The 22,034-nt window shown below is 41.7% G+C and overlaps 1 protein-coding gene across 6 annotated transcripts in view; it reads right to left on the bottom strand.

Annotated features, from left to right (window-relative positions):
• Positions 1-1,079: 1,079 nt before the first annotated feature.
• Positions 1,080-22,034, bottom strand: part of mpp7a (MAGUK p55 scaffold protein 7a) — a 128,714-nt gene continuing 107,759 nt past the window's right edge. For all 6 annotated transcript variants that reach the window (XM_018698211.2, XM_051066597.1, XM_051066599.1 and 3 more), the window contains 5 exons: positions 17,827-17,907; positions 14,261-14,354; positions 11,428-11,536; positions 9,661-9,804; positions 1,080-3,502 (listed from right to left, as the gene is read on the bottom strand). In XM_018698211.2, the coding sequence (XP_018553727.1) occupies positions 3,323-3,502; positions 9,661-9,804; positions 11,428-11,536; positions 14,261-14,354; positions 17,827-17,907 (608 nt within the window). In that variant the 3' untranslated portion in view covers positions 1,080-3,322. The remainder of the gene's footprint in view (positions 3,503-9,660; positions 9,805-11,427; positions 11,537-14,260; positions 14,355-17,826; positions 17,908-22,034) is intronic.

The raw sequence follows: 22,034 nt of genomic DNA on the forward strand, positions 1-22,034 counted from the left end.
CTCTGCCACCTCCTCCTCCACCTCACTGCATCCGCCTTGGCTGTACCCCCCCCCCGCTCCACACAGCCATCAAAGTGAGCACTGTGGAAAAGAGGAAACATGAAGGTTAGGTGACCTGATTTGGATCGGTGGGGGATTTTTTTGGAACCTCATCAAGTGGAGGCCTGCCGAATCCTCATGGTGTGTTGCTGGTTGGAGGCTGGACTTCTCAAGAGCCCACTTTTACTACCACCCCCTCTGACCCCACCTGTTCACAGAACCACTGTTTCAAAGGTCCAGTGACATCTGAGTTTGTAATTTGGCGCACAGCTGTAGCAGGACACTGGGGTTTAATTGGGCTGCACCGCTCTGGTGATTTCAGCAGTCACTGCATTTGGGGCCTTTGCTTCAATTTTAACCCAACAAATCTTTAATGTCTATTTTAGGAGCTTATCCTCCACCTAAATGTGCAGATAACAACTAAAACTGCTTTTAAACTTCTCTTAGTTAGCATTTTCTTTTACCAGTTTTCAAGAAGTTTATTTAAAATGCGTGGTAAATGTTGTTTGAAAATCTATTTTGACAGACTAAGAGTTATTTTTTTCATGAATACAGTTCTTAAGGATGTTTTTCTGACTTTCCATCTTTATTTAATGGGTCAGATCGTAGAGGCACAGGCCAACTGGGCCACACGGAACCAAATAACAATTTGTCATTTCATTAATTCATGCTATTGCATTGTGGGGCAAAATACTCTGATACAGTCAAAACCAAATTCAGCTGTAATGGTCCATAGGTGAGAAAAACAGCCAGCAACTTATACTTAACACTCCCAAGTGCTGTCATTTACAAGATGAAAGGTGTCAGCTCTGTTTATACAACTGGACACTTTGGAGTGAACTTCTGTGGAGCAGCTGAAAGATGTTGCTGGAAAATTTTTCTCTAAACTGAACAAAGATAGATGTGAATGGCACTTGGGGGCACAAGTCCCAGAAAAACGGGGTAGGTATTCCTCTCATGCCATTCCATCTCACACATCACTGGTGACTGCTCTTTGCCCTGTTAAAGCCATGAATGAAATAAAATGTATGCCTTGGAAATACACGTTTAGTTGGATTTCCTTTAATATAAAATGTAGCAGTTATCAAGAATAATGTAAATTCATACGCCTTGCCTCATAAACAGCATTTCATTTACAGCAAGAAATTACAAATATTTTCTGGAGACTGTACAAATCTGATTTGAATCAACAAGATGGATGGCTGGGGGGTCAGATATGAGGAGATCAACAAGTAAAAAAAAAACATGTAAAAAGGGAACTTAATGTGATGATAACAAAACCAAGGAGCTAAATAAAGGGGTGAGGGGTGTTAAAGTCCCTTTGAAAAGTGTGTTATCATTACTGAACAGCATAAACTCTCATAACCCTTTTTAAAAAGTGGACAGAAATCAAATTTATAAATGGAATATTCTGTGGTAAAAGATAACATAAATGCACATGATGATGAATTTGGGCAAAAGTAACTTGAGCTGGACATATCAGCCAGTAAAGTAGTCAATTTTTCAAAGTGAAAAGAAGAATGTTTACTCTCATACCTCTATGTTAAGTATGGAGCTAGAGCCAGGAGGTAATTAGCTTAGTTTAGTGTAAAGATTGGAAGGAGTGGGAAGGTTTAAAAATATTTCTACAAGCTCTCTAAAGCTCCCAAATGAACATGTGTCTTTTTCATAAACAGAAACAAGTTCATAAAATCATAACTTTAGATGTACCTTTGAAGAGCCAGACTAGCTGTTTCCCCCCGTTTCCAGTCATGCAAAGCTAAGCTAGTCACCACATGGCTTTACAGCTCCATACTCAATGTATGTATAGACACATACTTCCCAAAATGTTGCATTTTAAATCTGTAAAATAACTCTCTTCAACAGGCTTTCACTACATTAGCAGCAAAGAACCACTGATCTACAAGGGCTGTAATAATGTTAATGACAATGATAGAGCCATGATTAATAACTAGCTGCTTTTAAAATCAGTCTCCCAGAATTTAGAGTTAAATAATGCTATGATAGAAGCTTAAAAAGGAAAAGTACAGAGTAAAAAACGAGTAAGTTAGACTGGGAATGGGAGACTCAAATTAGCAATAAACTTCTAATGCTCATAAAGTCAGGAGCGGCTACTTAGCATTTCTCTAAATTAAAATCCTGGAAGTGTGCTATGGACCCACTATTAGCAGCCTTGCTGAAGCCATTTTTATGTGAATAAAAATAGAGCCTCCACCCTAATAAAACAGAATTGTGAACATTTTCTTCTAGCAGACGGCCAAGAGTGTCCAGTTCTGGGACTTTAAATGGCAAAGCTGTTATGCTGGGCACCTTCATATGAAGGGTGGCTTTTCAAAATGCTCCTAAATGGAATATATAACACCTAAATAAAATAGCTCTTTATGTGCTTTGTAGGGGGAAAACTAGACTAGGGTGATGAAATCAAAACACTTGACTGAAAGAGGAGATGTCTCTGGCGTAAAAAGCTGTCAGAGAGGAGGCTACAGTTAAGAGTGGGTTTCTCTAAGAGTCAAGATATGTATATAAAAGATATGCCAAAAAACAAAAACAAAAATGGAACATTTTAGAAAATATATTAATTTCTCTTAAATAAAATTACACTTATTGCCCTTTCTTGAGAGTGTACCTGACAATGTTTTGTTTGGGGTAACAGTCATGGAAGCATTTTAGAAGCACAGAAGAAGTAAGACAGAAGGCAAGTATGTTTTTCCTTTCACCCATTTCCCCCTCAGAGGTTCTGTTCTCTTACAGAAGTTGGTGGACAACTTATACATGTAAGTTGCCAACCAAGAAGAAATATGTCAATCCCTTTGGTTTCTAATGGTCTAATGTTATAAACACACTAAAGGAGTCCTGGTTGGCAAGGTTGCTGATGTGCTGGCAGGACTGCTGGTGCTATGATGGTCCAGGCTCGTTCCACATTCTGGTTTGGACTAAAGAGCTCCAACTCGTGGCCATGGTTGTGTGACCCAGACTGAGACCCGGTTCAGTGTCCAAGGCCCATATTCTGGACGGACGCCCTAAGCCTCAACCCTGTCAGATCTGGTCAGACCTGGAGATTCACATCCAGACCGCAGCTGAGGTCTAAATCCGACCTGATCCCAGGCAAAAGCTTATTTTTAGCTCTGTGCACCTCAGGTATGGCGACACAGCAGTCTGGCGCTGTCTTGTTTTATTCCCGTTATCCCCCCAACACCAGCCGCAGCAGATATAAAAAAGATAAAAAACCTGCATATTTTTGTCAAAGCCCTTCCCTTTTTTCCTTTTACAGTAAGTGTGGGTCTCAGGAGTGAGTCCAGCTGACTGGAACCCAGTGAGTCTCAGTCTCCACTTTCTTTAGTGCCAACCGCAGCTCACTGAAGGCCGCCGAGAGGTCATCGTTCACGATGACCTTCTCAAACAGATGACCGTACTGAGTCTCCATCGACTGGGCAGTTTTCACCATCTCCTGAAAGTCGTCCTCCTGCATGTGAGAACAGAGAGGAGAGAAAACGATGGAGGTGAAAAAGAGACACAAACCATGAAAAGCAGTTCACTTCAGGCTGCCCTTCTGCTACGAGGAGAAAACACCAGCCACAGTAAACAAGAGGAGAGATAATTCACATATTGTAAACACAAATTACACGGCCTTGAACACGCAAATAAACATAAAGTGGCCCGTACGGAGCCCGTTATAACCTCCCAGAGACATGGTACCCACACATAACCCTGGCACTGACCACGCACTAAAACCTCTCTATACAACAATCTGACCTCAAGGAATTTTCATCATTTCCTTCACGGAGTACACACAGTTATCCAATTCACAAAGAAAATAAAATATCCTCAAAATAAGCAGAGGATAAAACATAACCATAATTTACAGAAGATAGACATGTAAAACATACATTATTGCTAGTCTGGATTTTATATGTATGATGGGGAAATGACAGCCTGGGGACAGTGCTGCTGCACAGCCTGCCCTATCCACACAAACTGAGCTTTAGGTGTGCAAAGATTTCTCTAAGCTAAATGTGCTCTGACTGACCTGAGATTCTCCTGACAATGAACACACATTACTTTGAAGCCTGACATTGGCCAATGATATAGCACTAGCAGGGGGGAAAGGTGTGTTTGACAGTGCCGACCAGCAGACAGACAAAATGTAAAAAAAAATTTTCAGATGTAAAAACATGGATCAGAAACGATCAGCAATCATAATTTGTGTTTATTTTAAAACGCAGATATTATTTCTGATTAATTAATTTACAAGGGAAACTTTAAACTGGCACTTGGTGAATGGCCCATAATGGCTAGTGTGGGACTTGATACATAAAGTTCAGGACTCGGACTTGGGACTCGGCTTGGAACCTTACAGCCAAGACATAAGACCACATCTATAATTACAGTACAATGTCGTCGGATGAATCTATGCTACATCTTCCACTCACTTCTCCTGAGGCTGCTATAACGGACAAATTCAAGCCTGTGTTTCCTGTCCTGTGCACAGTTGCCAATGGCAACAGTGCAGTACTGTGTTTTGAAATGAAGAAGTTGTTATTCTAACAAACTACAGCATCTCTTTCATTCAGTGTTTACAGTCTGTGATTACTTTGCTTAATATTTATTTATTTCGCACATCAGGACTGGATGAAATGACATCCTTTTTTGGGACAGAGTGAGGGACAGTTATATTGAAGGGTTACGTAACCTTACCTTTATTTGTGTCTTGCCAAACAATGGCTACACAGTATGGATACAAAGATAGCTAGAAGGAGTCAACAAGGCTATCACATCTACAGTGTATTTGTTTTTTTTCAGTTCATGTGCTCAGGCTAAGAACGCATTAGACAACTTTTAAAGTCGGAGAAATCAGAAATACTTTGCATTAGACATGTCTGATTTTTAATATTATACAGGTTGTTGTGTTGAATCTTTGGGTTTGTGTATAGGCTAATGTCAAGACAGATTGTTATTCCAGTGGGTTAATCCATGAGCTAAAAGAGCATGAGGACAAGAGCTGAATAAGATCTTTGCATGCTGACATGGAGGCTTTTCCAACTCAATATGCAAATCAGATGTCCAGTGTAAAGAATAAAACCACGTGTTAACTGTGAGGGATAGCCAAATAACATATTTTTATCAGGTTGGGAGTAAACATTGCCTATCTGGGGCTCCTGTATTCATAGATAGAGTATTCTGAAAGAGCCCAGGTATCTCTCCGTGGTGGTCCCTCTGAGGCTTTCTGGTTTCAGCTGTGTGGGCCCTGGCCGATCCTGCCCTCAGCGCAGCAGCACGGCTAAAGTGGCTGCACTGATTTAGCCTTATGCTTTTACTGGGAACACTCAACTTTAGATTTCTGGACAGATATGGTTTTATATGAATCCCTCTGCCAAACACACAATTATAAATACACACAGATGCACATTCATGCACAGAAACTCAAACACACACATGCTCCCGCACCCACAAACATGCAGGACGGAGCTGAGTGTGTGCGCATGATGTGTACGCACATAAACACACCCTGTTAAAGCTGAAAACTCCTAAACGGCTCAGTTTTTAGAGACGATCCTTCCAGCCAGGAGTTACTTCACAATGTTTCTGGTGGTTTTCCGCTTCATAATGGATTAGCTGCGCAGCTAAATATAAAAACTCATTCCCTGTGACACTTAGCAAAAGCCCTGTCTGCTTTTTTTGCCCGGCTGTCTAGCGTGTATCTACCTTGCAGAAACCAACCATGCCATCTCACGCTCGGTTGTCTTTTGTTAGCAACATGAGATGGTTTTATCAGCCTGTGTCTCGGAGGATGACAGGAAGAGAACAGACTGAGACTCAAAGACGGCTCAGGGAAGGCAGAAGGTTTGTTGGCTTGTGGAGGAAACTGTTCCACTGTGGGACTATATTCTCTGTCATCTGGACCAAAGCCCCTGCAGGACTTCCACTGTTGGACCAGGACTTACAGATGACCACTGTGTCCAGCGCCAGCAAGACAACCCCTCTGACCTGTCCTGGCAACTAAATAAACCTGGAAGACTGTGCACTGCTTTGTGTGTGTGATGTTTCCATGTCCACCAGCGAGTCTCTGAGTCTGTCTCTAGTTAGGCCATTCCAGGTAAAAGAACATTAATCACAGCAGGAAGCTGCTTAGGGGACAGCGAGCTGGGTAGAGAGATGGAAAGAGAATCAGAAAACTAAGTGAAAAAAAGAATAACAAGATAGATGTAGGATGAAATAAAAAGGGCAGAAAGATGAATATAATGAAGGTAAAAGAGGCAAATGGAAAGCTGGGCAAGTAGGAGTGAGTGGATATTCTTTGGCATCCAGTGATCCGTGCTGGATCGCTCTCCTCAGAGGGCAGTTTGAGCTGATGCCACTTCTGGAGGGCCAAACTCGAGAAGAAAAGCACCGGGGACTCATTTATCCCCACTGCCATTAGATTGCTTAATTTCCACATGAAATGATGTAGTGTCTTGTGCCTGTTTAAGTACTTTGTTCTAGCACAGATAAATGGCTGTTTTCATTGCACAATATGAGGCTATCGACTCTCAGTTTGGTTTTACCACTGATGTTTCTTCTTGCTACAGGTTTTAATCGATATAATGTTTTTATGGCTTGTATTTTTTACTGTTCCTTATTGTATTTATTAGATTTGTGATTTTACTGAGACTGTTTTTGTGTAAATTCTGTCTAAAAAGGAAAAATCCCCTTATGGGACTATAAACCTTTTCAACACTTCAGTGGCACAAAGCAGCATCAGGTATCATCTTTTAAAACACCACACACACACACCATGTCCTCAGCGTGAAATCTGATTTATTGATGCCAATAAAACACACCTGTATTCTCTATTTAAATAAGTGTCGAAATCCAAACTGATCTTTACAAATCAGTTTTAAATGATTGTGGTAATTTTTCATAATGTGACATTTGCAGCCCATTACTGACCTAATATATGAATTTCATCAGCCTGTTTTTGCTTGTTTCTACATCACTTTTTTTTTGAAAACCTCCTCTGAATGGTCTCCAGCTCAAACAATGGGGCTAAAGTCAGCCTGCTCTGCTGAAACAATGAGACGACTGTTCCTCAGCCTTTATCATTAAAGCAGACCTGTCTCTCTGACAGAAATACAGCTGGCGGTGGATAGACTATGTCTGAGACGACTCACCCAACAACAGCTTCTTTTGCAGAGCCTTTAATAGCAAATCTGTTGTGGCTTAGGCCCTGTCAGTGTACATGAACCTTTACACAGAACCTGGTTTGTTACCTGGCTGAAATATGCCTCCCTGTCATACAGTTTTATAGAGGTGTATTTGTATTACTTGAGAGAACAGCAGAAGCTAATAAAGGGACAGTCAGTAATAAAAGCAACTGCAACGGATTGTTAGCAATCACCCTGTTTCTGACAACTAAAGCTCATTGTTCTCTGGAACCCTGCTGTGAAACGAGGAGCAGACGGAGGCAAAATAATATTTCACCACGAGAATAATGCAAGCTGACTTTGTGTCTGTCTCAAGGTTTTAAAAGTTTGACAGCGAGGTAAAATATCTACGGGATGCTCGGAGCCTCAGCTGACCTTCAGCTGTGACCTAGCTGCACGCTGTACTGTACTTTATATGTGACAGCACATTGGTGTGTCTGAGAATCAGCAGAGCTGTGTCATACTGACTCACCAATATAAGTTTAGATAACTTACTATCTGTAATAATAAGATAGTGAAATAAATTAAAATGATCTAAATCCAGTTTTACAGTCAGTGTGTCTAGTGTGTGAACTGTGAAGGTTAAGAAAAATGACATATTGACATGTTGTTGCTCTCATCAACTGCTGCAGCTTGTTAAGTGATGGTATATCATGCTGCTGCTGGTCTTTCTGCTGCTCTCTCTCCATTTAGGTCTCTCCAAGTCAACCCCATTATGGACCAGGTAAAATTTGAATCAATTCTGACTGTCAATCCAAATACAGTTTCCTGTTGCTTTCACTGTTCTTGCATCAATCTGTGCCAGAGCTGCGTCTTATTGTTATTCCAGGAGTAAACAAACTGCACTGTAAACTAGTCTCAGGTGTCACTAGTTATCTGCCAATGTTTTCAGTCTCTTCCTAGTTGGAGTGCACTTATTTGAACTTTGCCTTGCTCACTGCCTTTCTGTCTTTCATGACAGGGCATCCCATCATGCCCCTTGTGAGGGATTTACTGCTTATCATAGAAAAAGTCTCCAGTGGCTACCTCCAGCTCGAAGCACGGTGTGAAAGGAAAGTTCAAAAATTTGTGGTGACGTTAATAGCTGAGACCTTTTGTGCAGCATGAGGTCACTGAAGATGTAAAGCTTTTCAAGAGGTTTTTTTGGGGGGGTCTTTAAGATGGTTACCATCCTGACAGTGAAGAAAAATTTGTTAAACAGTAAAACTTAGTTTTACAAGTTTAAATGTTATTTCTGCTGTGGCAACCTATTCTCATATTTTCCAATATTTCATGATAACTGAAGTTTTTTTGCCCACTTAGGGTTTGTAATTCAAATTGACTAAGACACTGAATTAATCACTATGGATGTGGAAACATTTGGCTAACTGAGCTCTGCTTAGGGGTAAAGCGGGTGAAGGACAAGGAAAAGCAAGTGAGTTGGAGGTGGGGATTATTGTTGATAAATGTCAATTTTTTTACACTTTGCCCATCCTGCTGCACCTGCAAATCACAGTCCACCTCCTCCGCTGTTCCCTTACTTCACTCCTCTGAACTTCAGCACAGGCCTGTGGTCAGTCAGTCTCCATCTCTTTGACAGCTATGTCTTTCTTTCTCAGCTTCCCTCTCTCCTCATGTTTCTCACCCCTTGGCATCACATCAGGCCATCCCCGGTGTGTCACTGACCAGGATTTCAGCCTTAATGTTGCCCGTAGTGATCCAGACACGCGAGCAAGCGAGTGAGCAAGCAAGCGCTGGGCCCGATGGGTCTGGTAAAACCATCATCCACCTTCAGTCGCCCCCCCGCCCTGCTCCTCTTCCCTACCCATCAGCTTCACAGCAGCACAGAGCACTGGCTAATTGGTTTCATCTGCGTCCCTGCTGGGCTGGGATAAAGGTGTGTAAAGGATGACCTCATCACTCACTCTCACACTCACTCACACACACACACACACACACATACACACATAATGTACGCACAGGGTCCAGATAGTGTTTCTGTTATTTCTTGTGCTGCTAATCTGTTAGGTGTAAAGCCATGTGTTTCTACAGTATAACACTCTCATCCAAATGTGTTCACCAGCTACATCCTGAGAGCCATTACTTTCTTGCAATGTAAAAAGATTATGGCATGTTTACAGTTTGTGATAGTAGACACTTAATAAATAAACTGTATTTCATTATGTGTGGAAGCCTTTTGTCTTTGGCTATATGTTCAATAATCCTTTTTATCCTTACTTAATATACCCCTTATTCACTGTATCCTGTTATTTTCTGCTGTAATTTCCTCAAAGGGTTCATTAAACATTCATCTAACTTAATCTAATCTGAATAGCATAGCAAAGCAAACCTGACCCATCTGGTGCTTCAAGCACTTTAAATCACTGTAAACAACATATTATGTTGATCAATGTGATTCTGTGCGAGAAGTAAACGTTCTCCTCTCTAGACATTATCTTACCGTGAATGACTTGGCGGATCCCTTGTCGTCTTTGCCTGATATGATCTTGGCGTTCTTCCTGGTCTCTCTCAATCTCTCAACTGTCGGAGGCTTCACAAACACTACAAAGGGTTTAAACTCTGCCGTCCGCAGGTGCTTTATCGTCTAAACAGAGACAAGAGAGAACAAATGTGAATGTAAAAGCTGAGGAAGAGTGCGAGGCGTTATCATCTAGCAACAAGGAGGGGAGGACAGTGATAAAAAAGAATGTAAAAGTTATTCAATGTACATTTATCAATTTCATAATCATGAGGTGTATAAAATGAGGAGATGGTGTGGTGTACTTAATGCAGGGATTCCCAGCTGGATGGACTGGAGACTCCCCAAATGTCAGTCAGTCATTAAATGAAGGAACCAAAGATTATAGTCAATTATGTGATTGATTCAAAATTAAGTGACAACCTTTAGATAATTTTCTGGTTCCAGTATCTCAAATGTGAACACTTGCTGTTTTCCCTCTATTTGATCTTATTGTAAATTGAATATACTTTTATTTTGAACTGTTGGTCGAAAAAATAAGCAATAAATTGAACCTAGGAGCAAAAACTATTCTAACTGGTCACATCTCGTGACAATGGGTTGCTGCATTTTAACTGGTCACAACCCAAAAAGGTTGGGAGCCCCTGGTATAATGTATGGGTGGATGGAACAAATAACAGGCCTGTGCCTGTATAGTGTATGTGACAGTTTTAGAAGATAGTGGAAGATACATTTCTGTCCACATCTGTCTGCCCTTCTTGTCTCTTTCTGGTGACAACTGCATGAAAAAACACCATGAACCTGGTCCTCCAGAGGTAAGAGACGTCAGATTTGGTTAGTGGTGGCGTCAAGCTTTAGGCCCCCTTCTGGCTCTGGCACCACGATCAGGGCTTCTCACTGTGCTAATTGGCAGTGGATCAAAACCCACAACTGATAGGAAGGTAGATAAAAACCTAAGGGAGGGACAGGAGAGGAACCACTGGGAGGTGTTCATCGTAGCCTCTGTCATCAGTTGCTCTGTAAGTTAAGATGGGAGCAATAAGCAATGACATGCTTTGACACTACCACTGATGTGATCCATGAGTCAGTTTGGAGAATGGGCTCATGGTAAAGGTAGGGGGAACAACTACTGGCTTATCCCACCACACCACAAAAGCATGCCAAAAAACAAAAAAGCACATAAGTAAATGTACATACACCCACGTAAGCTTCCATAGACGTTTTCTCACACTCTGTAGCTGAGGGCTCTGGGCTGACTTTCATTGCAGCTCAGGCCATGGAGGTTTGAGAACATGCCAGGCTAATCTATATAATGGTGTATTTGTGCCTGTGTGTCATTATCCACTGAGCAAAAACAAACAGAGAGGAGCTGGTGGGGCAGGAGCTGGACGATACGGGCCTGGCCCTGGATTGATGGGAATTGTGCTCAGGGGTTTGCTGGGGCTCAGCGACAAGCTGGCCATTTGTGTAGGGTCTGATCACCACCACCCACGACACATAAGCCAAAGAGGAAATCTTCAAATAGAGGAAATTAGTGGTAATTGCTCCCTCAAAATGCCCCCTTTAAAAACCTGCTTTTGGTAACCCGGTAAGCAGCCAAGGCCTCGGGAAAAAGCCAGAGAAGAAAGATCTGCTTCTGAGATAGGTGGGGGCAGAGGTGCCAAAGGGCTAAAAATATAGGGAAGTGAGGGATGATGGAATAATGAGATGCAAAGTGAGGGATCCAGAGGAAGGGTTTGTGTCACTCACATGAGGCTGGACATCCAATAGGCACACTTTGTTCTTGGAGAGGACGGAGCGTATCGAGTCTAAGCTTGTCCCGTAGTAATTCCCTTTGTACTCGCCGTATTCGATGAACCTGAGAGGTGAGATGGAAAGAGATTGGTGAGAGAGAAGTGTTGTTAAGCAAGAAAACACATTTTTTCATCATTTTTGTGCAGTGCTTAGTGTCTAATGCACACTAATGTCCCTTGGGAGTAACATTAGAATCCTGTCCTAATCTGGTCGACTGTGTCAGCACACTCCTGAGATTTATTTTAGAAATAATGATATATAAAAACCTACAAATCCACAGAGACAGGAGGATTACTCTTTCAACCGCTGACAGATCAGAAGATAGCATTCTCTAGCAGAACTTAAAAACCAGACACTTTGGCTCAGCATGTTTTTATATAATCTCCTATGCTAACCTTTCAATCACTAACACCTGTTTGTTCCAGAAAGACCACAAAGCTCCTTCAATCCACCAGGATTTCAGTCCAGTAAGCAACTGCATGGGTACAAGCAAGCAAACTCTTTTCCACCAGATAATCTTCCCCCTTTCACACCAATCAGATGTCACGAAAGAAAAAAAAGAAAACCACCAGTGTATTTTTAGCTGAAAACAAGGAGGAAAAAAGGCAGCGAGCAGAGTAACGACGTGGAAAGAATTTGAAGCTAATAGGACGGCGTGGTATGCTTGCAGTCTGCTCATGACGAGTGTCGGACAGAATGACTGCCTCAGTGTGACCAATGCCATGTAAAAAGAAAGTTTTATGGTAATTGCTCATGTAAGAAAGTTTTGCTCAGCTTCGTGTACTTAAATCTCAACAAACCTCATGTTCCGTTATGGGAAATTCATTTAAGAGCTTACAGTAGCCTGTGTTTAAAAACTCACACCTTGCAGTATTCTGTGCTGTTTGTCCTCAGAGGAGAAGGTATATAGATTACAGTAAAGCATGCCAGTGGAGGTTTTGCTATACTGAGAGTATGGATTGTTGCCATTTTGACACAGAACAGGGCTTCCCTTGGGAAAGTTGTTCAGGCTAAACACACGTTGTTGTGGCCCCAATTCAGAGACCTTTTATTTACGCACACAGCGCATTGTTTCTGCTGCATGCAATGAGGCATAACGCAAACAAGTTCATCTCACCCCTCGTCTACTCTGCTGCCTTGTAATTTCAGTGTGGAGTGTCCCACGCATCCACCCCACATCACAGCCCTGTCACTCACCCCTCCGACTCCCTGAAAAACATTGCATGCCTCGACCTACACCGCAACATGGCCTAAATATACAGCCCCCCTTTCCCTTCTCCTCTCTGCATGCTCTGACACTCAGTATGCACCCACCAGCACAGACTTCCTTTGACAGTATGTCATATGCAGCATGTATGTGTGTGTGTGTGTTTGCCGTGCATAAATGTTGTGCATATGCACCCTACAGTATATCTTTTTTCCCCCTTTAGCTCGTGTGAGACCGGCAGAAAGGCATCAATCATTCTTGTGACTATTACAACTTGCATTTCAATTTGTTGGCCACAAATGTCAAGGCGGGCCGTGGTGTGGCTGGAGTCAGAGAGAGCGCCTGAGGAGAGGAGGAAGCAGAGACAGGAGACCTTGGGGCCAGCGTCTGGAGATCTGTTACCAACACAGGGCCGGGCCCTGTCAACACCAGCTCACACTCGGTTACAGAGACACACAGACGACAGCAGGGAGGCTGTGTCTGAACAGTGGCAGCAAGTACTGGACCAGTCAGACTGCTGTCCTCACTGCTGCACCGCCTCTTGTGGTTCAGAGCACAGATAGAGAGGGATTCTGTTGTTTTCATTAGGGTGAGGGGTCTCAGATATCACACATTCTAAACAGGGTTTTTCATTAGACTTTGAAATGCCAAAAGACTATATTCCTCAGTTGTAATATTATGGGATGTCTCCTCCATTGTAGTTAGGTTAGAGAGGTGGGGGTGGATGGAATGTGGGTAACCTTACGTTATAGATTCCAACAACAGGCAACTTATTATCATAGATTTTAAGACACTGAAAATGAAGTGAACCCAGTTACATAGTGAGTCCATAAACAGACGGATTTGCTGGAACACCTGTTGGAGGTTTGTTAGGCGACATCTGAGCCAAAGAGTGAAGAGATCAGAACACATTCATGGCATAAAGAAAAGATTAATGTACAACACTTTATTCTTGAGAAATAAACCCCTCTTTTTTCATCCTACATCATTCATCATGTCTTTATTCTTATAATATCCTTTTTTTTTTCTTGTAAAAACTTTAGTCTTAAAATATTTTGACTTTTTAACCCCATTGTGTGAAATAGTAAAAGTCCCACTATTGATAAATTATCAGTAATTAAGATTAACTGGGATCAAGGAGGTCATGAGGTCATCTTGCCAAGTAATTTCTATCAACTTGCTTTCTTAAAACATATGATATTCAGTGTAGTATTTTGCATGATTACCAACCTGTGACAATTCACATTACATTTTAGAATAGAAAAATCTTGAAATAAGATAATTTATTTTGGAAAGAGACAGAAGATACTTGGTGAAATGGACATATTTGCAGAGTGGAGGAATAACCACAGCACATGGAAGAGGAGTTGTGTGACCTTCTTTTGACTTGTTTAAACTTTGCTGTGTGCCCCCAGTCTACAATGGAAATTTATTGTTCACAAAGTGCAACACATGCAGTTTTCAGGCTTTTAAAGTTGTAAGTATTGTTATCATTACTGTCTGTAGTCTGTCTGCTGAATCTTTGTACAGTGCGTTGGTTCTGTTTGCTTCTCTACTTATACCCATCACAGTTGTGCCTACTTGTTGTTGTGGATGTCCGTCTCAAAAAGATTTTTGGAGATGAAGTGGTACTCCACGCCGTCGCTTTCCTGGTTCTTCTTGGCCCGACTGGTGTCTGAGAGAGAGGAGGAGAAAGAGTGATTACCTCAAACCCAGACTGTCTGACTCACTGTTGAGGCAGAAACCATCTGAACTGAGCCCCTTATTAACATCGCTGGAAGTCTGAAACATAGCGCGCTGGGCCATGCCAACCCTTGTATATATTATTGTGTAATAGCGCTATAAAATACACAACCTGTAGTGCTGCAGCACTAAACTCAGACACTTAACTGACATTCAGCAGAGGTTTACTGTGTCTTATTAAATTTGTCTCTTGTAATGTGGCTGCAGTGCCTGTAGGAACAGAAGCTGTGGCGTTAGCCGCCAGTGTTAGCCGCTGTAAGGTAATTGAGTTTGGGAGCTCTCATTAACATCAAGTCTCTACATTTACTTGGCCATAAACCATAAAGCCTTGCTGTAAAATGGGTGGTGGGGGCGGCACGTGGAGAGGACGTGAGCAGGCAGTGCCGGTGGATTTGTAAGGGTCAAGAGGTCGACTCACACTCTGGCTCGTTTCAGGAGCGCTTCAAAGGTCAGAGGGGAGAGGTGTACACCCGTCAGACACTCTGAGCTGCTCCAAAACAAACTATTAAACTTTTATCACCTGCAACCAAAACTGCCAAGTTCTGCTTTACTCTCCTCTGAGTCTTTCTTTTCGTCAGCATGTGTTGAGGCTGTGCCCTCGTAGTGGACCAGTGCCTTTATTTTATAAGGTCCAGACTGATCTACAGGGTTCATGGAAAACCAGTGTTGTGATTTATACAATATGTCACTCGCTTGAAAGGAAAGACAGCCATAAATCCAGCAGTGGTGGGGAAGACACTGACGAAGATCAATGACTTTCTGTCATCAACCCCAGACAACAGTAGGAAAAACACAAGGAGAAGGCCAGAACAGCCTTGTTATAAGATAACATATACTTATACCTTCTCATTGAGAAACGTGTAAGACACAGTGCCAAACGGCCTCTCCATAGTTAGACCAACACCATCCACCATGCATTATTTTGGCATCTGCTTTGTGGCACAGAAAATAATTACAGTGCAACAAAAGAATGTGCATCCGTTCATTCTCAAATCATGGAAAATATCAGTAAGCTTGGACTGGAATCAAAATGTTTAACCCCCTGCTCTAATGGCTTATTGCAATGCTCCTTGTGTTTCTTAGACGGCTGGTTTACATTTTACAGCGACAAGAAGAGAGAGAGAGAGAAAAAAACCCCAAAGCTTAACCGGGGCCACAAGCCGGTGGTCTCCCCAGCTCCGGTTTTCAAATTAACAAAAAGGGGTAATGCTTTCGGGCTTAATCCGAAACAACAGCAAGTGTTAAACACATCCATGTGTCCATTGGCAGGAATCAAACATTAAAAAAGAGTGAGATGAGATACTTTCCGAGTCTCTTTCCTCTGAATGAGAGCCAGGACTTGTGCCATACATCTTCTATATGGGTCAGAATCAAACTGTCTGGGCTCTATTAAACTCAGCGTCACAGGTCACATTTGAGAACAATTAACAGGCCTTGTGGAAAAAAAAGGCCCCACAATGGGATTTTAATACCAGGGACATTTCATGTGTCAGACTTCTACAGGGACACATCCATTATGTAGCACAGCATGTAACAAACACAGCAATTAATATCAGCGGACCTCATATTTCCTCAAACTCATGTCGCAGTTTCCCTCCAAGCCCCAGATGGTAACTACACAATTACTAATGCCACTGCCCCGCTTCAATGTATAAATCAAAAAGATTTATTTGTCCCAACAAGCTGGCTTGGGGACATCTCAGAGCTGCAAAAACCTAAAAAATGCTGGCAAAGTGTGGAGAGCCAGTCGTTTGCAGAAGGACTGGATGGTGTTCAGAATTATGGCAGGCTGTCGTTAGGTCCGTAAAAGGAGAAAGAGGGAGGAGGAAGAGGGGGGAAAGAGACAGAAAAAGACAGAAAGAAAGTGAGAAATAAACTGAGAAAGAAAGGAGAAAGAGTAGCTTGGTGCCAATTTGTGAAGCAGTGGAATGGCATGTCTTCAGAGGTAGAAAAACACAATTTCCTCCATTATTTGGAGCTTCTCAGCCAGACTATGAAAAGCTGACAATTACACAGGAGAACCACCCGCTCAGGCCTTGACAGTACCAGCCTGCTGCCTGAGATCTGCTCCTTCAGTGTGTCGTAGACAGAACCTTCATTGCTCAAACAACACAAGCACTGTCACACACTGTGAAAACTTAACTGGAACAAGTAAGCTAAACATCCTTCACCTTAAGTGGTTATTTTGATTTGTTGCTAAAACTCACAGGGTGCACTGGGGCGCTGTGTTGTCGGAATTTGATCTGGCATCATGTGCGCTTACATTTCTCTGTGAATGTGTTTTCAATGTGTTTGTCTCCGTGGACAGATGTACAAGAGACTTCTTGGGTGCAAATGGATTCAGACGATCTGAGAGGGAGGTGTGTGATCCACATGGCAGCATAGCTGTAGTGCCAATTACTAAATGTTTAAGGGGGGTAGCTCACCAATCCTGAAAAAGATGAATACTTTAAAGTCAACCTTTAAAGTCAATTTCTGTCTTTTCTTTTGCTTATTTAATTGTTGTGAGCACCTTAATGTTTACAACATGAGGTGCTGCTGCGACATCATTCATACAGAGGACTCACTTAACAGCCAGAAGGGTTTGTTTTCATCTAGAGAATAAAGGCTGGTTCTGCTCACAAAATACAGAAATAGAGTTTGTGTATAAAAAGTTTTTGCTTCAATATTTTACCTTTTTGCAGTAAAAAGAAACTGTATCTTATATAGTTCTGTCCTCTTCTTTCTAATGTTTCCTCTTCCATTTCAGATCAAGTATAGGGGGAAAAAAAGAAGAATAGAAAATCACAATGTGAAGTTTGGTTTGGGTGGGATAATTTGATTCCCTGACTGACTTTTTATAGGATAGTAGAATTTTAATGCTGTATATTTTATGCAAAATGTGCCCTATAAAACATCTTGAGGGAAAGTTAAGTTTTGTAAGGATAATCACATAATGTAATTTAAAACCTTTTTTAGTTGAACGTGGACTTGCACACACAGTGATTCTGCCTCCACATTTGTTTTCTTTGGGCATTTAGATTTTTTTGGCATACTTCACCCACTCACAGTTGTTTTCTGATGTCTCACGGTCCATCTGGCTCACCTATAAACTGCTGTGCACCATGTGGAGAAGGCCAAACGGTGTCTTCATTCACGTTAAAATCCATTTGCCAATAAATAGCAGATCTAAAACTGTGGTCTGGTAAAAAGCTTATGATGGAAACAATGTATAAAACACACACACATTCACACATAAGACAAACACATACACACAGATAAGAAAGAAGAAATAAGCAGAGAGGAAAGATTGGAAGAAGACGAATGGAATCTACTGGAAGATGCTCAGCTAATTCTGGATTTGACCACAGGCACATATGCACACACAGGGTTTGACTCAACCTCAGTGAGATGAGCAAACTTACGTGGAATAGTCACACTGAAGTGTTGAGGGTCACAGATCAACAACTTCCTCTTAAGCTCGTTCAAGCCGACACCTGTGGGTCCTACACAAACACAGAAACACATGAAAATGACACAAAGTGACAGAATCCATCAACACCTCTCTTCCAAACAGAGAGTGTGAAAAATAACATGAAAAAAACATTTATCCAAATATTGGATTTTCAAATAATAATAATCCCATAAAATACATTCAACTCTTTCATCAACAGCTTAACAGCTTTAAACAGGCATCAAAATTTACACATTGCCATTATTTAAGATTCAGAAGTGACAAAGGGAGATTCAACCAATTAAAACATTTCCTGCATTGCAAACACCCTCATCTTTCAAACTCCATGACCCAAGTTTATAACACAGATTGTCAGTTAGAAATGTGTTAGTTTCAAATCAAGTACAAGTCATTATACAGACAGTAACTCAGATGACATTACCAGGGATTTTTTTTTTTTTTTTTTTTTTTTTTTTTTTAACTTTCGAAAATGACGATCAGATTTACAGAAGACATAAAATTATACATCACAGGTTGAATAGTACTCATGATGGGGGAAATGTACTTGTGTAAAATTGGTGGAGTGTCCCTTTAAACAAAAGTGGATAAGACATTTCATACATACTGTACTTTGCAACAATACACCTTGTCAGAGATTGTATATTACCAGTATTGTTATTACTCCAATGGGACTTGTAGCATAAGAAGTTTTTATATATTTAACACTATTTGATTTTGCACATGCAGCTGTAACTTGAATACCCCCTCTAGTATCAATAAAGTTGATCTTATTTTAAACTTTCTTTACGTTCCAGTTACTTTGCTTCTATATCAGTGTCACTGTTTTTCCCTCTGACTGACTGACTCGTTCAGTATTTTTGTTATGTGATATTAAATCAATTTACCACAGTGTGAATTTGATTTCATATGAAATTAAAACACAATCAACTCAGTAAAGGCCTTTCCAGCAAGGATAATTGATTTAATATGACAAAGCTACAGGAATTCTACAGTTACAGTCAGTTTTTAACTAGTTCCTCTCTCACTGTAGTTTGGCAGAACATTAAACTTCCAATAGGTTCACAGGGAAGGTAAGAAAGTCTGTCGCAAGTCAGCTGGATTTTCCATCATATTCCCTATGGGGAAACTGAGGCAATGAGTGGGAGAGGAGAAGGCAGGAGAAACTATTGGAGTATTGACAATTGATGCATCTGTGGCTCCAAAGACTGAGCATCCCTCCAGCATTTAACAGAGGCCAACATGTGGAGATGGTAAAATTCAATCAAACTGAGGAAATAAATTCAATTTTGATATTAAGGAACACAGAAAATTTGGCAGCTTTGCAAAACTGTTTTGAACAAATATCTCATAAACCTATGAGGGTCCTAATTTCATGCAAAATGCAGTTAGTAGATACACAGATAAAGATGTTTTTTATTTTAATGTAAGAACCTTGTTTACACTGGTTTTGCTTTGGTGGAAGTCATTGAATCTGCTCTCTCTTCTCTTACTGTTTTTCCTCTGTCTCATTTTTGACTCTCTGTCTCTGACAGCCACCCTCCAGTGTTTTGGTGGTTGTTACCAGGCTGCTACATCATCTTAATTTGAACCGACTGGCATCAGTGTCTTCAACGAACTGGACTAGAAATCAGTTTTGGAGTTACAAGTGCATGGCTCGGCGTTTCAGTGTTTCACCACAGCTTTGCAGTGTGTGGACAGTTAGAGACAGTGCTTGATCTGGGCTTGACATTCTTTGCATGCCTGACGTTCTGGGCAGGCACTACAATCGCATCAAACCCTATTGGAAATTCGTTTCTCCAGGCAAATGTGTTTAGCAGGCTGCTCCTCTAAAACAAATGGACAATGAGTTCACTCACTGATGCGGATTAGGTGGAAAGAGAGGGAGAAAGAGGAGGGAGAGAAAAAAAGATTTAAAAAAAAAAAGACAAGTCTGTATTTTTTCAGAGAAAGAGTGCTCCTGTTTCCTCTTGTGCTATCTGTGCTATTTCTCTACATTTCATCAGGTGTGAAGGTTTTGGAGTGATCCACAACCTGATAAATAGGTGTGGACAACAAGGCTCTTTTAAGCATAATCGCTGAACACTGGCAGGCTTCACACATAGACAAATTCACACCCCATGCTTTCCCTCTCCTTCTGCACCCAGCAACACATGGTTTTGAGTCCTATTGTGCGACTGCTGTAAGTGATAAAAGCTGTTTCCTCAGTGCACTCACACACTCACACACACACTCTACTGTGAATCTAAAAGGAAAAAATACCCCGGCCCTCTCTGGAGCGACGGCACGAGGCATTCTGTGGTTACCGTCTCACATAAACAAGCACATGGCCAAGCGAAGACAGCAATCAATCTTAGCTGGGGAGAGGGACTTTTTCAGTAAGAAAAAAAAAAGTCAGAGAACCTAGGAGGTGGAGAGCATGGGTGATTTATTAAGATGAGGAAATGGAGTTCATTTTGAATTTGTTTCGGGAGCTCGGGAGGAATGCAGCGGTGCTGTTTGAACAAGGCTGTGGACCAATGTTGTTGTAGGTGCTGAAGGTGGCAGAGCGTGGTAATAGAGGCACTTTTATGAGCCCTATCACAGTGGTGCAGACAGTCCGCCCGGCAGGCCACAAACCTCTACACAGGCTTGTTTGCTTAAATCTGACCGTGGATATCAGGGCCCGAGCACAGGGGACCGACAGAGTCATTTGTGCTGCCCCTGGAATGACTAACAGCCCCACTTCTGCATGCTCGTAAAACCATTTTCACCTTGTACATCACTCCCTTGCTTGCCACTTGTGATATCAATGGTGCATGGCAGGCCTTCTTCAGAATACCTCAGACAACGATTAAAGCCTATTCCAGCTGTACCACCGCCTGCCAAGGGGGCCCAACAGGCCCACCACCGGGTATTTTACAAGCAGAAGCAGTGCCCTCTGGTCCTGTTCTACCGTCTGACCTTAAACACGCCACCTCTTTGTGCATTGTTTGTTTTTAACAATGCCCCAATACAACAGAAACATTATAAATCTGAACACCACAATAAAAAAGGCACAACCCCCAAGTTTTCTGGACTAAGCTGCTGTTTACATTGTGTTTATGCTTTTCCCTTCATCTGTCTCTCATGCTGGCCCTCTTGCGGTACTTCTGGCCTTACAGATTGCTGTGCCAGTAAAAGTGTCAGACTTCGTTACTGCACTCATTAGAGAAGCTGCCTTTAATATTGCAAGCTTAATAACTTCCAGGCCAAATGTGGAGCGCATCGCATGCAGTTTGTGCAGAGACCGAGGCCAGGCCCAGCGAGGCCCAGCTCAGGGCCCCCGGAGCCTCGACCCAGCCTCAAACCTCATATCCAGCTTCACATCCAGGGCAGGCAATATTACAGTGCTTTGCCGCGACCACATTTAAAAGATGACAGTGGCGCAATGTGGTAACCACAAATTATTTACAATCCACTTCTACTACATTAGCCTTAATATAGAGTTCCAATTTTATATATTTGGATACTGCATAAACATTCACTTAGGTATTACTGTATTTGAAATATGCTAGGGCTAAACCCCAAACTGCAAACTTTCAATTCATCAAAATCTTACTTTGAGTTCAATGGGTCAAGTTACACGGAAATGTGGAAATCAGCACACCATTTTGTCAGGTTAAATAATCAGATTTCTTTCAAAACCACCAGTGGTTGGGTCAAACTATTCATGCAGTATCTAAAAATATGTTTTTACTGGCTGTCTGATTTAAAATGTATAAAAACCTAGATAAGCATCTTGATTTGCTTTTGAAACAGATCTCAGACTCCATTCAAGCATGAGAGGTGGGCAGCCGGTCATTCATTAGGTGGTACTGTGGACCTGTGCGTCCACATTAATGAAAAACGCCTTTAGTCATATCCGAGAAGGCTTTAGGAGAGGGGGATGTTTGATATAAAAATAATGTAGGGGGAAATGGCTGGAGCAGAGCAGAAAATGCACAGGACTGACGCCAAGTCAGACATGCAGGGTTGTGTTTGGTCTAGTCCTACAATAATGCAGACTTTACTTCCTCTTCTCTGATGTTTAGGTAATGGCTGGTATAGCTAACAAAATCTGCTGATGACATTTGTCCTTACAGCCAACAAAATTCAGTCTCATATGTTTGTCTATTTCTGTCTGAAATCAAGGATCCACTG

Source organism: Lates calcarifer, linkage group LG24, assembly GCF_001640805.2.
Source record: "Lates calcarifer isolate ASB-BC8 linkage group LG24, TLL_Latcal_v3, whole genome shotgun sequence".
In the NCBI taxonomy this organism is placed as follows: Eukaryota; Metazoa; Chordata; class Actinopteri; family Centropomidae; genus Lates; species Lates calcarifer.